Below are 15,676 nucleotides of genomic sequence, written 5' to 3' on the forward strand. Positions count from 1 at the left end.
AATAAAACCCCCACCAAGTAATTCCCTACACTAGCGACCCAAACTGGCCCTAATCCTCTGCCGTAATTCGCGTCTTCCAGATCTTCCTATCTAGGGTCATGTCCTCGGTGAGCTGTAACTGTTCCATGTCCCGCCTAATCACCTCACCCCAGTACTTTTTCGGTCTACCCCTACCCCGCCTAAAACCATCCAACGCTAGTCAGGTTGCATGGTTTCCCTCGCTTCAGAAGAAAATATTGACAAAAGGACAAAGAGTTGAAGTGCTTTGAACAAACATAACTTCCACAGCAGTTGTCGAGTAACTGTTCCTTGGATATGTTCCAGCAGTTGGTCTAGCAGTTATTATTCCTAGACTGTAATTTATGGTGCAAGACCTATCCTATTATGTTCTCTATAAATATGTAATTAGGATTAGTTATTTACGTATGGAATTTAAAATTGAAACAACTATGTTCTAGAGTTTTGTCCTCAACATAGTTTTGTAGATATTTATATACTCTAATCCAAAACAAAAGATTAAAGTAGCAACTCATAGACTTGAAACCCAAACCTCCAAATTAAAAAATCAGGATATGAAGGACTAACTGGACTATGAATGAAAAGCTAATTATAAGATTTGGACTCCTTATCTTATGGGTAATCAGAATCTATAATTTGTTTAGACCTCTCAATACAGGTCGGCCCAGCCCATCTGGGATAGCCCACACAGGCTTTGAAATTTGACTGGTTGGCCAGGCTCAACAAGCCCAGCTCAGCTCATCACTTTGTGGGTTGTGCGCCTAGACGGGCCAGCTCACTTTTTAGAAAATACTGTTTTTATAGTTTTTTTAATTTAAATTTAATTTTACAATGTTAATAACATAAATATTTACAAGACAATATTACATGGTATTACTACTTGCTAATCGAGTCTCAAATTCACAAAAAAAATAATCCTAATAATCTATGAAATTGAATAACGTTAGACATGATATCTCGAACCAAATAGAGATATATACATATTTTATAAACATAATTAATATTTAAATAACTATGATAGTTTAAAGTTAGACTTTGGGCAAAGTCGAACAGGCACAGACAAATTCCAGTTAGTTTGGTCAAACCCCCGAACAAACGTCCTAATGAGCTAAGATTTTTGCAGCCCACTTAAGAATAAGGGTTTTTTTTAGCCCGGCTCGGATAAGCCCATTGGCCCATATGGCTTAAGTAATATGGGTTGGGCCAGCTCGTGGGCCTAACAAAAAATAATTAAAAAAAAAAAAAATAGAGTACTAAAAATGATAAGAGGAGTCCAAACTCAAAATATACTTAAACTATCATCAACAACAACAAAAAAATTTTAATTATTTTTTGTTTGGCCCACGAGCCGGCCCAACCCATATTACTCAAGCCATATGGGCCAATGGGCTTATCCGAGCCGGGCTAAAAAACCCTTATTCTTAAGTGGGCTGCAAAAATCTTAGCTCATTAGGACGTTTGTTCGGGGGTTTGACCCAACTAACTGGAATTTGTCTGTGCCTGTTCGACTTTGCCCAAAGTCTAACTTTAAGAATAGGCCTAGTTGGTGTAATTAACCTCGAGGATTATTGAGAATATAGAATCTTTGTTCTTGACTTGATTATTGGCTAGGCCATGGTACTCTAAAAAATTTATTCCCTGACCTTTAAAACATTGCTTCCCTTTCTGAAGCATAGATTAGATGCAATCTGAATCTTCAAGGGTGGAATATTACTTTTAGAAGGGCCCTAAATGACTGGGAATTAGGAGTTGTGGAATTTTTTAAAACTTCGGAAGAATTCAAAGGGTTAACATAGTCTTGTGATGAGCTTTACTGGAGATCTGGCAAAGATGGTGTTTTTTCAATAAAGTCTGCTTATCATACATTGTGTAATTCTGATCAGCAAATACCACAGTGGCCCTGGATATATTTGGAAAGTTAGGGTTCCTACAAAAGTTGTGTTCTCCTGGTTAGTGGCAAGAGAAGCTTGCCTGGCTCAAGAGAATTGAAGGAGAAGGGGATTCCAGTTATTCTCTAAATGTCCTTTTTGTGGTTTAGAAACAGAATCCAATAGCAATTTGTTTCTTCATTGTTCTGTCACTTTCTTCTATGGCAAGTTTTTCTTATTGTGGGCCTCCAATGGTGTTTGCCTTCCAACACTAGTGACCTGCTAAGGAGTTGGAATGGCAAAAGGGGTGCAGTCCGAGACAAGAAATGGTGGAGATTTGTTCCTGCTTGTATATGGTGGACAGTTTGGAAAGAAAGAAATTTAAGAATTTTGAAGGGAGAAGTAGCTCTTTACAGAATTGTCCGATGACATGCTTTCTTCTTTTTCGTTTTTGGTGTAAAGAATGTTTTGTAAAGGAGGCAGTATCCTTAGGAGCTCTGATCAGTGCTCTGTAACTATTAGGATATCATAGTTGGATCTTCTGTCTGATTTCTACGTAATTATGGTTTTGGCAGTATCCTACTACATTTTTCTTTGATATCCATGTTACCATTATCAAGAAAAAGACAACTTCGAGGATGACTATGTATACGCAGGGATGAGCATATACACAGGTACCAGGTTACTATTTGAGATTTTTGGTTATAGCCAGAATCATGTACTTTGAATGTAGTAAGGTAGAACTTGAGAAACAAGAAAAGGCTTCTTTGTATTTCATCAAATTCAATGTGTCTTTACATCCCATGACAAGGGATATTTATATAAGTAAATCCTAACTGATTAAGGAAAGACAACCAATTACAATAAAAAGTATTATGTTCCTATAATTACACCGCGCATAGCGGTAGAGCTTTAGTGCACCGGGCTGCCCCCCTTTTTTTTTTTTAAATTACACTAGGAAAAGGATAAATAGAGTCTCTTAAAATCATGCTAATTGCACGTACCTGGACTAATATACAGTCCAACTATCGGAGACAGAGAGAATAGACAGTCAAGAAAATGCATAGTCGACTAACGCAGAAACTTCTCATACCTTTAGCCTTTGCACGATCAACAGTAAACACTAAATGGAAAAAAGAGTTCAAATTATTTTTTCCTTTATCGGTTGCATCTGGACCAATTGCACATTACCTTGACTAATCTACAGTCCAAACCTACCGATCTGACAAACACAGATTGTAAAGATAATCCTGCCAACCAAGGCTGGAGGAGATAGACTCACACCAAACGTTGTGGCAAGAATTTGGAAGTAGTATCTCCAGGTTGTTACTGTCATGCCTCAACCACTAGGCCAACCCCTTGACTCAATTTTGTTTCTAATAAACAACAACAACAACAACAAACCCAGTGTATTCCCACTTTGTGGGGTCTGGGGGGGGTAAGATGTACGCAGTCCATACCTCTACCTCTGATGAAGTAGAAAGGCTGTTTCCGAAAGACCCCCGGCTCAAGTTACGAGATATCAAACAAACACATAGTACAGCACAGAAGCAGATGACATAACATAGATACTGCAGCCATAAGGAATATAAAACAGAGTAAAGCAGGAATGCAGGAATATAAAGCAGAGGAAAGCACATTTCTCTACTACATTTCTCTAGTTGAGTACATAATCCTATTAGATAGTACTACAGCACTGCATCTAGAAAACAAAACAAGTTGAAATAGAACTGGAATACAGAAGATCACCTGAATAAGAGTAAGGCTGGCCCATCCCAAGCTTCCATCTGACCCTTGTAATAATTATAAAAATCAAGAACCTACAATCATCAAATAGTCAGTCATGAAAAATTGATTTTAAAGGTAACATTCTAATAATCATCTCATGCATTACATATATTAGTTATATAATTACAATTCAGAAGGTAAAAAACATGGTAAAGGAAACATCAACAGAAGTAAATTTTGACAAAGCGACACAGAGAAATTATCTTAGTACGAATTTCAAAACTGTGTCATCATAGAAAGCAAGATTGACCAACGACCACCGCAAGAGCCCTTCTAATATTTGGAAACTACATAATGTAACAAGAATCTAATCCAGATTACATGCCAACATGGAATACCTCTGGATATTTAATAGTCAATGTTGGATGATTTTGATATGCTTCTGGGACAAGAATCATCAGCGCTTCCTCGGGAGCCCGGCCACTTCTTATGAGTAACTGATCCCAAAAAAGGGTTAGATGGTGAAAAAATCTAGTTATATATATACGAAAGAGATAAATCAAAGCAGCAAGGGAAAAGGACTAACAACAAACAGCTCATGTTTAAAAGTCTACATGAAACAAGTTATAACATCTGTGACAAAAAAATGATAAGTAGTATAAGATGTTCTTTTTTTGATAACCAACAAGTAGCATAAGATGTTGGAAGAGATGTTATAATAAAACTCACCCAGAAGTAATTTAAAGTCAATACAAGTACCAACAACCGAAAAACAGCAATATTTTCTTTCCTAAGGAAACCATCTTAAGGAACATTAAAGGTCAAACAGTTCCAAGTGGTGAGAAAAAAATAGTACTATGGCCTTCAATAATAACTAAGGCTAGATAATTAAAGATGCAGTGATCCATACTTCAGCAGCACTGTCTAAATTTGCAGAATCAGATGCCTTTGGGTTGCCAAAAGGACGGATTTCATCCTCACGGTCACGCCAAACAGTTGACTTCAATGAAGCCTCTCTGGATTGCATCCAATTCAAGTTTCCCTGCATAGTTGTGGATGTGAAATAACAGATAAATGCAAGTAGTCAGCAACAACAACAACAACCCAGTATATTCCCACACAGTGAGGTCTGGGGAGGGTGAAATGTACGCAGTCCATACTGCTACCTCCAAAGAAGTAGTCAGCAACCCAGAGAAAATGTTATTGACACCTATAATTACCTGTATAGTGTTGATCTCTCCATTATGACCCAGAAACCTCATTGGTTGAGCAAGAGGCCACCTGGGACTGGTGTTTGTACTGTATCTACGATGATAAATAGCAAGGGGAGATGTATAGAGCTCACTTTGTAAGTCATAATAGAACCTTCCAAGGACTTCAGAACGAAGCATTCCCTTGTAAACTATGGTTTGATTGGACAATGAACAGAAATAAAGTTCATTTCCCCAAATCTCTGAGTTCACAGCCCTCTCAATGAGTTTTCTACATATATAGAGTTCTCTTTCAATATCATCAACATTTTCCTCTTTAACAATTCGAACAAAAACCTGTTGTATGTTGGGCATAGTTTCTTTTGCATAATATCCAACTACAGAAGAATCTACTGGAACCGACCTCCATCCAAGCACCTCAAGACCCTCGTTGTTAAAGATATTGGAAATAACTACAGATATATGAAACAAATTAGAAAAAATACAACCATATTCCTTCAAGAAAGGATCTCATAAGAAACAACTATGAGGTATGGGTGCAGAAAAGCTTATAGAAAACTACCAGAAATTATATAATTTTGAGAACCACAATAAAATCAATAACTTGGGCATTCTCGAGATACCTCAGACAACAATTTTGCAAGCCACAAAACCATCAACGGTAAAACTAGTGCAATCTTGAGATACCTCAAATGCATAAGTAACTGAAAGTAATAACTGCATTCTTCAACACATTTGCAGAAAGAGAATTGAATCAACATTCAAAACTGCATGTTCTAGCTCCATCCATCACTGTTGCTCTCTTTTACAGTGAACCAGATAATAACTTGAGAATGGTAAACCCAAAAGAGAATTTTTTTAACAAACAAGCTCAAAGTAGATTTTATAGGATTAGGAATTGCATTCAACATAGAGGAGATGGGATTTCTAGTTTTGTAGTTTATCTGTTTTTCTAAATTCATGGTGAGAATCTCTTGCTTTTGTGATAGCATCTATGGCAGCTCAACGTCATTAAAGGACATGGATGAAGCTTTGGAAGTTCCAAGAAGACCCATGACAGGATCTCAAACAAGGAAATTTCAAGACAAGCTCAAAGGGCAGCAATTAGCAATTGAAAAGTGTCTTGTGATGAAAGAAGAGCTCCAGTCCACTTTGTCAAGTCTTACATCTATTTGGAGGCCCAACTTAAAGTCCAAGATGAGGTGGAATGGGGCCCAAAATCTTCCCCAAAATACAGAAAATACAGCAGTCCAAAACTAGTGTTCTTTTAACTAGTTTCTGAAACCTACATTTAAGAATTGTTTTAAGAGATAGTTAAACTCTCCATCATTTGGGCGACAATGCTACTAAAATTGGTACGTGTTTTCCTCCTTACCTAACTTGGCCCAATTTCAATGTAATTCGAACTTACTTTTACTATTAGCTCAATATGTCAAAAAAACTGATCTCTTCCTCTTTGGGTTTTTTTCCTAAGTCGTACGCATTTTCTCATCAATCAATTCTTGAATTCTTCTTCGCTTTCGGTTCCCACATAAGTTTATCTGGATTTCTTAATCTTCTTTCTTCTTTAACCTATTCAAAGGGTATCTTCTGATAATTCATTGACACTTTAAATGCGCTTAGGAAATTCTTTTATTTCCTTTTCTGTTTTGTTGGTCCTTTTGAAAGAAAAAGGAACTTTTGTGGTGGGTGTAGTACAAAATAGTACTACAATCAATCTACCCTACCCAAAACAACAGATATCAACAAAAATCCATGAACAAGAAACTACAAGTGTAGCACTAAACAAAGCACTCCTACCTACTAGCTTGGACGCTCTCCTATCAACTAACCTAGCCCCTAATTACATAGTGATTAAAAACAGCTCTTCTTTCAAGCATATCGATTATGCACTCAATAGAGACAAGATTTCATCAATTAAATGAAACAATCTGGATGTAGCATCTCTCTCCTATTCAAGATAATGTGTCGGAATCACAAATGAGAATTATGGATTAAAAGAGAAAGAGGGGCTCCATATATCAATAGCAAGAATTCTCAATAACCAAGTAATGAGTATATGATACTAGGCTGTAATGGGAAGTATGTGTTAGCAGATCTTCTTAAGTTATATTTAAAAGACTGACCTTTCTTGGCTTCATTCATCTGGTTACAATCCTTAGGAAGAAAAATCATTCCAACGCCAGTATGAAGCTTGTCAAAGACTGCAATTCCTTCTTTCTCAGCCCAATCATTGAAAAGATCCCAAGGAATCGAAGTCATCAGTCCAGAACCATCACCAGAATCATTGTCAGCTCCACAACCTCCACGATGTTCCATGCAGCCAAGAGCCACAAGAGCATCCTTGACGATCCCATGTGATGCTTTATTGTCCAAATTAGCAATAAAACCAACCCCACATGCGCCTCTTTCAGATAATATATCATCCAAGTCGGCAACCTGAAAAGGTTTCCACAAAAGATCAGCTGCTCACATGGAATAATTTAATTGCTTCTGGAAAAATGTTAAAAGATTCTTTTTAATGAAGTAAGCAGTTTCATTAGTGACATCAAGATGCATGAGTTACAAAGAATGAGGACCGTAAAAAGGGATCAACTCCGATAATACGCCTAGACTGCTTGGGAGCTGATGTATATAGAAAGTTAATAATCCATTAAAGCACCGTCCAAACAATCCAGAAAATATAAGCTGAAACCATGCGCCAGATGTTATAGGATAGTAACCTTTACATTGAAAAAAGTGGTAGCTTTATCACTTCACAACAAAAGTGCACACATATGAGCAGCTGCATCATAAGAAACCAGCAGTGCTATTAACTTCTGCCTTCTGTTGATTAACATCTTCCAACCATATGTCTCATATCAACATAAGTAAAAGCTTTACAATTTTACAAAAGGTTCAAACTTCAATAAGTTATCTTGTATCACTCATTTCATTAGCAGTATTTCAAAGCAAACATAGTGGAAAAGATACTGCAATAAGTATCTTGTATCACTCATTTCATTGGCTTGGATAAAGCATCAAAAAGAAGGTATGCCGAGTAAAACATGGGGAATCAGAGGGGATGTTATCACAGTGCAATACATCTACTTGTGTTATATTGACAGTAGAGAACAAGACAGAGAAAAGAGATAGTAAAGCCGCAAGAGAGGAGCATTTCAGAAGTTGTTATGGCAAAAGCTTGATCTAAATATAACTTAAGAACACCACATAAAAGTGTTTGCCCACTTTAATTTTTTCTTTGATTAAGTTTAAGGAGTCAACCATGCTGGTCGACTTTCTCCAAGTCAACTTGAATGTCCAAATTTAAGATTGAAAAATTTTAAGAGAAATATTGAAATATAGTTGTTTAGTTTTCAAAACATATGGGCCACATAACCAAACAAACCACATCATATGGATCCACATGTCACTTTGTAAAACTTTTTTAGAATGTGAAGGAAGAACTGTATTTCTTCGTTGTTTCCTTCTTCTTTGTACCTGGATTTGCTCCACTTGAGTTGAGGGGCTTTCGGAAACAGCCTCTCTACCTCCACAAGGTAGTGGTAAGGTCTACGTACACTCTAGGCCTCCCCAAACCTTACTTGTGAGACTTCATTGGGTATGTTGTTGTTGTTGTTCTAAGGAAGAATTGTATTGAGTAAACGCTGGTTCCTTGTAACTTTTGGTAGCTTGAAAGTTCAAGAAAAAGTCTATTCCATTAGAAGTGGAATAAAAATGTGGAAATGTCTACTCAATCACAGAAAATACTGGGAAATAGAAAATTATAATCTTAAGATATTAAGCATGTCATAATGAGAAAAGTCATATCAAAGGAGTACCTCAAAGGGTGACGAAAAGATAAATTGACTAAATTTTGGTGAAAAAGCAAAGCTTTTAACATCAATAAACTGTTATGATTTAGAATCATAGCTTATCATAGATTCAACTCCAAACTTGAGCAGTAGATTCTACTCTTCTTCAAACATAAAATACCAGCTGAGAAACATATCAAGAAGCACCCAAACTGCTTACAACAACATACCCAGTGTAATCCCACAAGTGAGGTCTTACTCTCTTATCACCCAAACTGCTAGTCAAATGAAAAGCTTTGCATGCATACTTCTAAGTTCAAGGTAAACCATACCCGTCAGAATCCTATTTCTTTCATGCTAATCCAAAAAAATAAAAAATAAAATAACATTCTTTCACATATTCTAGTATTCAAATTTTTTTTTTGTTAATTGGTTTCAAGTACTTTAACTTTTTAACTTAACGCGCTGAATGAAAGCAAAGTTCTTAGCATGGAAAAGCATCACATTTCATTCACGAGTACACAGGAGTACGCAGCAAGCCTACTTTCAAGAACAAATTCAACAATGAACGACTGTCAACTTGGGTAACAACCCATGACGAAAACCTCCATGAAGCTGATGAAACATTAGCAAGACTTCAAGAAACACCTCAGATATCACATGGAATAAATTTGTACATCCAATATTTACAAAGTCAAGAACCGCAATGTACTTATGGTAAGTAAAACAACAGCCTTGGAGTGATAAGCAAGCAGATGATGACTAATTTTCTCAATTCTACTTCACCTTTATATAATTCAACCAAATAACTCAAATGAACTTTTGCCACCTGGAAACCTTATGCATTTTAGCACATGTAAAGTGTGCTCCACATAATCCAAGGACTCCAAGAAGTAGTTTCCCAAAAAAGATGTTCCATATATGAATTGTCTTCCAATCTCATATGAAAGGACTCTGTCCATATTCAATTTAATACATGGAGATTATCACTAGATCTACTCTATACTAGTCATAGTAAAAAAGAAAAAAGAAAAATGATAAAAGGCCAATGCTTTTTGCTAAGCAAAAGTTTTCCAGCCTATCACCATCTTCCCAAAATTAAACATGAAATCAACTTTTACTCTAACTACTTTGCCAAATATTCAACAGCTTAGCAATCAAATATGCCTAATGTTACAGATAGATATTGACATATAATGAATGCTATATGTTTCTACACATATATGCTAAATACGAAATCAACACATTAACAAACAACACACCTTAGGCACTATACTAGCGGATTGCTGAGATATATTACTGGCAACACGTTCAAGGTCAAGAACAGCATTAATTGCATTCCATCTGTTGTTTATGAAGCTTCTCCTGTTAGCTGCCGCATAACCAATCCTTCGACGAATCCGCTTGCTGGATTTACAGTTCAAACCAACGAAATCAACAAATACACCGTCTTTACTCCCCGTGAGAATCTTCGGTGGCTGCCCGTTCGCGTAGAGTAACTGCGGAACGTTTGCCACCGGATTCACCGCCATCTAACACAATCAGAACTCGACTGTGCGTGTGTGTTGTGTGTGTGTTGTGTGTTGTGTGTTGTGTGTGTATAGGTATAGGTAGAGAGAGAAAAAGTGAATGGTCTAGAGAGAATGTGGGTGCGGAAATGGTAAAGAATGTGTGGAGAGTAGGAAGGATTGGGAGATAAAAAGAAGAGAGTTTTGGAGCCACACTTTTCTTATTCTTTTTTTCAGAGTAGAATTGATGATGATGTTGATGACAGTAGTAGTATTTTGGCAGCCCAGTATTTTTGTGTGAAGCTGACTGTAGGCTGAGACCAAAGGTCAGTTTTGTTTCTTCCTCTTCCACAAATGGCAGCGTACGTGAATCGTGATTTAAAAAAGGGTGTTTCCTTGTCGGAAAAGGATATAATGTACCTCCAACTATTAAAAATGATACATAAATACTTTTTTTTCATTTTTAAGGTTAAAAATACTTTTTTATTTATTTATCTGGTTTAAAAATATTTTTAATATATTAAAAATAGTTCAAAAATACCCTTCTTTATCTATTGGTTCAAAAATATTCTTCCATCCACCTATTTGAATCAAAAATACCCTTAACAATAAATTTAAATGTAAAAATATCTTCTCCTTTTAACAAATTCTGATATAAAATATAATTTTTTTTAAAGCTGTGGACTTGAAAACACATTATTTTCTAAAAAAATTTTTTTGCATAAAACGTAAGAATTTTTGACATTTGAAAAAAAATTATAAAACATAAGAATTTCTTCTGATTTAGAGAAAAAATTTTACTGTAAATTTCCATTAAAGAATCATTAATAAAAAAGGGTAAATGTAATGATTTATTACGTTTAGTCTATTTTAATAACTAATTATAGGATGATTTATTTTGATCAATTTATTCATATCTTAATTTATTTTGGTTTCGAGTTCAAAATCAAACTGTGAAATACTATATTTGTGTGGTTTCAATTAGGATTAAATATCCTTCGCACATGCTCACATCGTATATTGCTACATAATTTTAAAATAAAAATATTAGACGTTTTGAAAAAAAAAAATCTCGCTACATAGTGCAAAAACAAGCACTAATAGCAGTACTTAATTTTTCCACCCTTATAATTAATGTGACGTTGTTTCCCTGTAATATTTCACTTTCATACCTTGTATTAAAACAATAATTTATTTAATCAGAGGATTAAACGACACCAATATAGTATTTCTCAGTTCGATTTTGAACTCAAAAGCAAAATAAGTCAAGATATGAATAAATTGATCAAAATAAACCATCCCTATAATTAGTTATTAAAATAGGCTAAACGTATTAAATTATTATGTTTACCCTTTTTTATTAACGATTCTTTAATGGAAATCTACAATAAAAATTTTCTCTAAATCATAAGAAATTCTTATGTTTTACAAAAAAAATTTAAAACATCAGAAATTCTTACATTTTACGCAAAAAAAGTTTTTAGAAAATGTGTTTTCAAGTTTATAACTTTAAAACAAATTATATATTTGTTAAAAGGAGGAGACATTTTTGGATTTAAATTTAATGTTAAGGGTATTTTTTATCCAAATAGGTGGATGGAGGGGTATTTTTGAACCAATAGATGAAGAAGGGCATTTTTGAGTCATTTCTAATACATTAAGGGTATTTTTGAGCCAAATAGATAGATGAAAAAGTATTTTTGAACCTAAAGGTGGAAAGAGGATATTTGTGTACCATTTTTAAAAATTGAAGGGTATATTAGAGCCTTTTCCGTTTCTTTGTTCCATTCTTTGGGTGTTAAATTTGAGGAGAAATTTTGAACCACATTAAGCGAAGAGGATTGACTAGTCAATCTGGTTGACAACGGAAATACTACCAACAACTGAACACATATACCAATTTTCTTTTCTTATCTCCCACTTGCAAATAATAAAGAATAAAAAAGAGTTGTTGATAAGATTAGAATATTGCATTTTTATGGTATAAATACACTTAACAATGACAGTTATTACTTTTTTTAAAAATATTTAGTTTAGGTATATGTGCCTTACGCGTGTATTTACTTTAATGAGTTCAAACATTACACTAAATAATAGTAAAAATGAATATAATAGTTAAATTTAATATCTTTTTAAGTATGTAAAGATGGAGAATTTATTTATTAAACCTATCTTTACCAAAAATATTTTTAAAAATCGATCGACATTCATCTCTGTAAATTGCAACAAAATAATACAATGATAGAGATGTCAAAATAGCACAATTAAATCTAATTTTTACAAACAATTTTTTTCTCAAAGTCATTCGACACTCATCTACCACCTGTAAATAATAACAAAATAATACGATAATAGATATATCAAAATAATACAACTAAACCTAACCTTTACATAAAAAAAATTTCTCAAAGCCTACCAACATTTATCTATCACCTGTAAACTGCAACAAAATAATACGATAAAAGTGATATCAAAACAATACAATTAAACTTAAATTTTACACATAAAAAATTCTCAAAATCGATCGAGATTCATCTGCGAACCGTAAACTATCAAAAAATAACAAAGTAATAGAGATGTTACGATATACAATTAAACCTAACTTTTACCTAAAAAAAATTCCAAAGCTAACTCACATTCATATAACATCTGTAAATTAAAATAAAATAATAAAGATATCAAAACAATACAATTAAACATAATCTTTACACAAGGAATTCTTCAAAGCCAACCGGCATTCATCTACGGCCTGTAAACTATAAAAAAAAAATATAATAGTGATCACAAAGCTTCTATTTTGATCCAACTAATTCTTGTCTGAGCGAAAATTTTGACCTTAAAGAATGATTTTGAAAGAAAACAAAAATGATATATATATATATATATATATATATATATATATATATATATATATATACACACACGCACATGTGAATTCTATTATACTGACAAAAACAGTGAAGAAGTTGAAGGTTAGAAAATCAAGCATCCACAATCTAGACATGCAATCGAATCAAGTTAGATGAGTATAAATCATATTCTCTCAATAGGCAAATCGATTTGTTCTCCAGTTTAACTTACATCTCCATATTTATAGAAGTATTTCCTTAATAGAATCTTATTTTAAGAGTATTCTTCTAATTGAACAGTAGAAAGAAAAATATTAATTAATTCTCCTACCATATATTTTAAGAGTCTCATATATTTTAGAAAGTCTAGTAGAAAGAAAAATATTAATTAAATCTTCTACCATATATTTTAGGAGTCTCATATATTTTAGAAAGTCTAGTTAATATAATAAAAATTATTAAATAATAAATTTAAAAAATAATGAAAAGACAGTTTTGTCTAATAATGAGTCTTTTAATGAAGGGTAAAAAGTTCAAATTACTTTTCTAAGGGTCTTCACATTTTTAATAGATTATACATAGTGGTTTAGTCCAGCCAGCTTGCGTTGCACCTTTACTAATTTGGAAAAAAAATCATTTGGTATTTGTTTTTATTAAAAATCAAACCTAAGGTTTCATGATACTCAACACAACTTCATTAAACCAATACATCACTGAAACACCCTGGGTTTCGATCCTTAGAAATTTCCTAGGTTTTGAATGCTCTAGACATCATACGACTTAAGCTTACTAGTTGTATGATGTGGGCACGGTTTAGGGGCCTTGGTCGTATGTTACTCAGTGTAGTTTTGGTTGGTTACTGTCCAAGATACGAATAGACACCATATGAGTTTTATGGAGATGGTACGTGTGAGGAAAGCCACTCGTGTGTTGATCAGTGTATCATGATTTTAGTAGGCTGCCTAGGGTACGATTCTAAGGTACTTGTAGTATGATTGGATATGAGTTAGGCCATAAAATCGTATGGTTGACAGTGTTGGGGTCCAAGTTTTTGCCTAAGGTATGAGTGGTGGGCACTACTCGTATGTTGTGGGTACAGTTTGGGTGGTGTGGCTGTACCCTCCTGCACATAATTTTCAGCTTTTAAGATGAGGATATTTTAGACATTTTTCGCCCCAAAACCCTTAAGACCATATCCTATAACATTAATTGGTCCCTCATTCTTCACTTGGAAAGATCAAAACATATCTTAAACTCTCTCAAGAAAATTGAGGCTAGGGTTCTTCAAAGGTGTTCATCTTGAGGCTCAAGAGTCAAGTTCTTTTCATGAATTTTCTTGAATAAGGAATGTTACTCCTCCCTCATTGTTAGTTCAACTAAACTCATGATTTTAATGAATGGTTCTCGTGATTTAATTGTGGGTATTATTCGGTTTTGAATTATATGTTGGAGGTTTTAATTATAAATAGTTGGATATTATTTTCCCATGCTTTACTTATGGTCTTTCATATTTAATTGTGGTTTGAACATGTGGTTGCATGAGAATGATCAATTGGTTCTTGGTTTTGGTTTTGGAAACTATATGCCCTCAAAATGTTTGTTAAAATACCTATAAGAATGGTTTTGTCACATAGTTTGACTTTTATTGAAACTATTGCATTGCATAATATGGTTATGGAACCTAAATTTGTTTAAATAGTTTAAATGATTTGGTAAGGCCTTGGTGTTCATGGTTTTAGTTTAATTGGTAATCATGTGGAGTACATGGGAATTCCCTAAGTGTTGGCTAATGACATTGCATGTAAATTATAGTCGGGATGATGATACCACTTCACAAAGCCTTAGTTAATAACTTCTGGAATTGGCGGTTAGTTATACGCTAGTGGTTTTAATTGGGTAATAATGGCTGATAACGCTCAACTTACACGTCAATTTAGTGCAAGGCGATCGTCATCAATATATTTACCCAATTTTTGGAGGCGGGGTCAAATCCACAGGGAACAATGTGAGTGGCGATTAAACTAATTTGAAACTATAGCTACACGTTAAATTCAAACAACTGGCACGAAAAGGTAAAATTAGGGTTTTGGAGATTAGAAAATAATTTTTTGGTCACCTTAGTTTCAGTTTGTAATCAAGAGTTTATGAAAAAAAAAAATAGAATTATGTTCACTAGGGATTTTGGTACTTGACAAATGCTACTAGTGGTTCAAGATTCTCACGGTAGGTAGGACAACAAGTTATCTTTATCGAAGTTATGCTTAAATGTCTTCGACCTACTTAAGCATTTAATTATCTAATCCTCTCGGACTTAGGGAATTTACATTCACTGCCCAGATTTTACCTTAAATTAACCAACTTTGTTACAACGCTAATTATTAAACAGAAGTTTAGTGTTTCCAAGTCTCTGTTGATAATTCACTTCCCACTATATTTGATTTCTTTCTCAAGCAAATCAAAGCAGGTGTTATCTATTGTTTGCAACCAACAGACAATAATTAAAACATCAGAATTATCAAGAAGTCCTACCACCTTTCGAATCCTGAATACTCAGCACCTTATCAAGACCTAACCCTAGATCCCATAATTCAGGTTAAAGGAATTTAGCCACTCATGACGTAATAATCGAAGCAACTAGATGAATTCATGCTTTGAAAGATAAACTTACCTCAAGATGAATAGAAACTAGAGATTCTCCGA

At 34.1% G+C, this 15,676-nt stretch overlaps 1 protein-coding gene across 2 annotated transcripts in view; it reads right to left on the minus strand.

The window, feature by feature from the left end:
- The window catches only part of LOC107852264 (ferredoxin-dependent glutamate synthase, chloroplastic), a 105,527-nt gene extending 95,053 nt beyond the window's left edge, over nucleotides 1-10,474 (minus strand). The window contains exons 1-6 of one of the 2 annotated variants that reach the window (XM_047407902.1): nucleotides 9,882-10,474; nucleotides 6,952-7,264; nucleotides 4,835-5,277; nucleotides 4,525-4,656; nucleotides 4,013-4,111; nucleotides 3,636-3,706 (exon numbers count right to left, since the gene is read on the minus strand). In XM_047407902.1, the coding sequence (XP_047263858.1) occupies nucleotides 3,636-3,706; nucleotides 4,013-4,111; nucleotides 4,525-4,656; nucleotides 4,835-5,277; nucleotides 6,952-7,264; nucleotides 9,882-10,151 (1,328 nt within the window). In that variant the 5' untranslated portion in view covers nucleotides 10,152-10,474. 2 annotated transcript variants of the gene reach the window in all.
- Between the last annotated feature and the right edge of the window lie 5,202 nt (nucleotides 10,475-15,676).

Source organism: Capsicum annuum, chromosome 3 (assembly GCF_002878395.1).
Source record: "Capsicum annuum cultivar UCD-10X-F1 chromosome 3, UCD10Xv1.1, whole genome shotgun sequence".
Classification (NCBI taxonomy): Eukaryota; Viridiplantae; Streptophyta; class Magnoliopsida; order Solanales; family Solanaceae; genus Capsicum; species Capsicum annuum.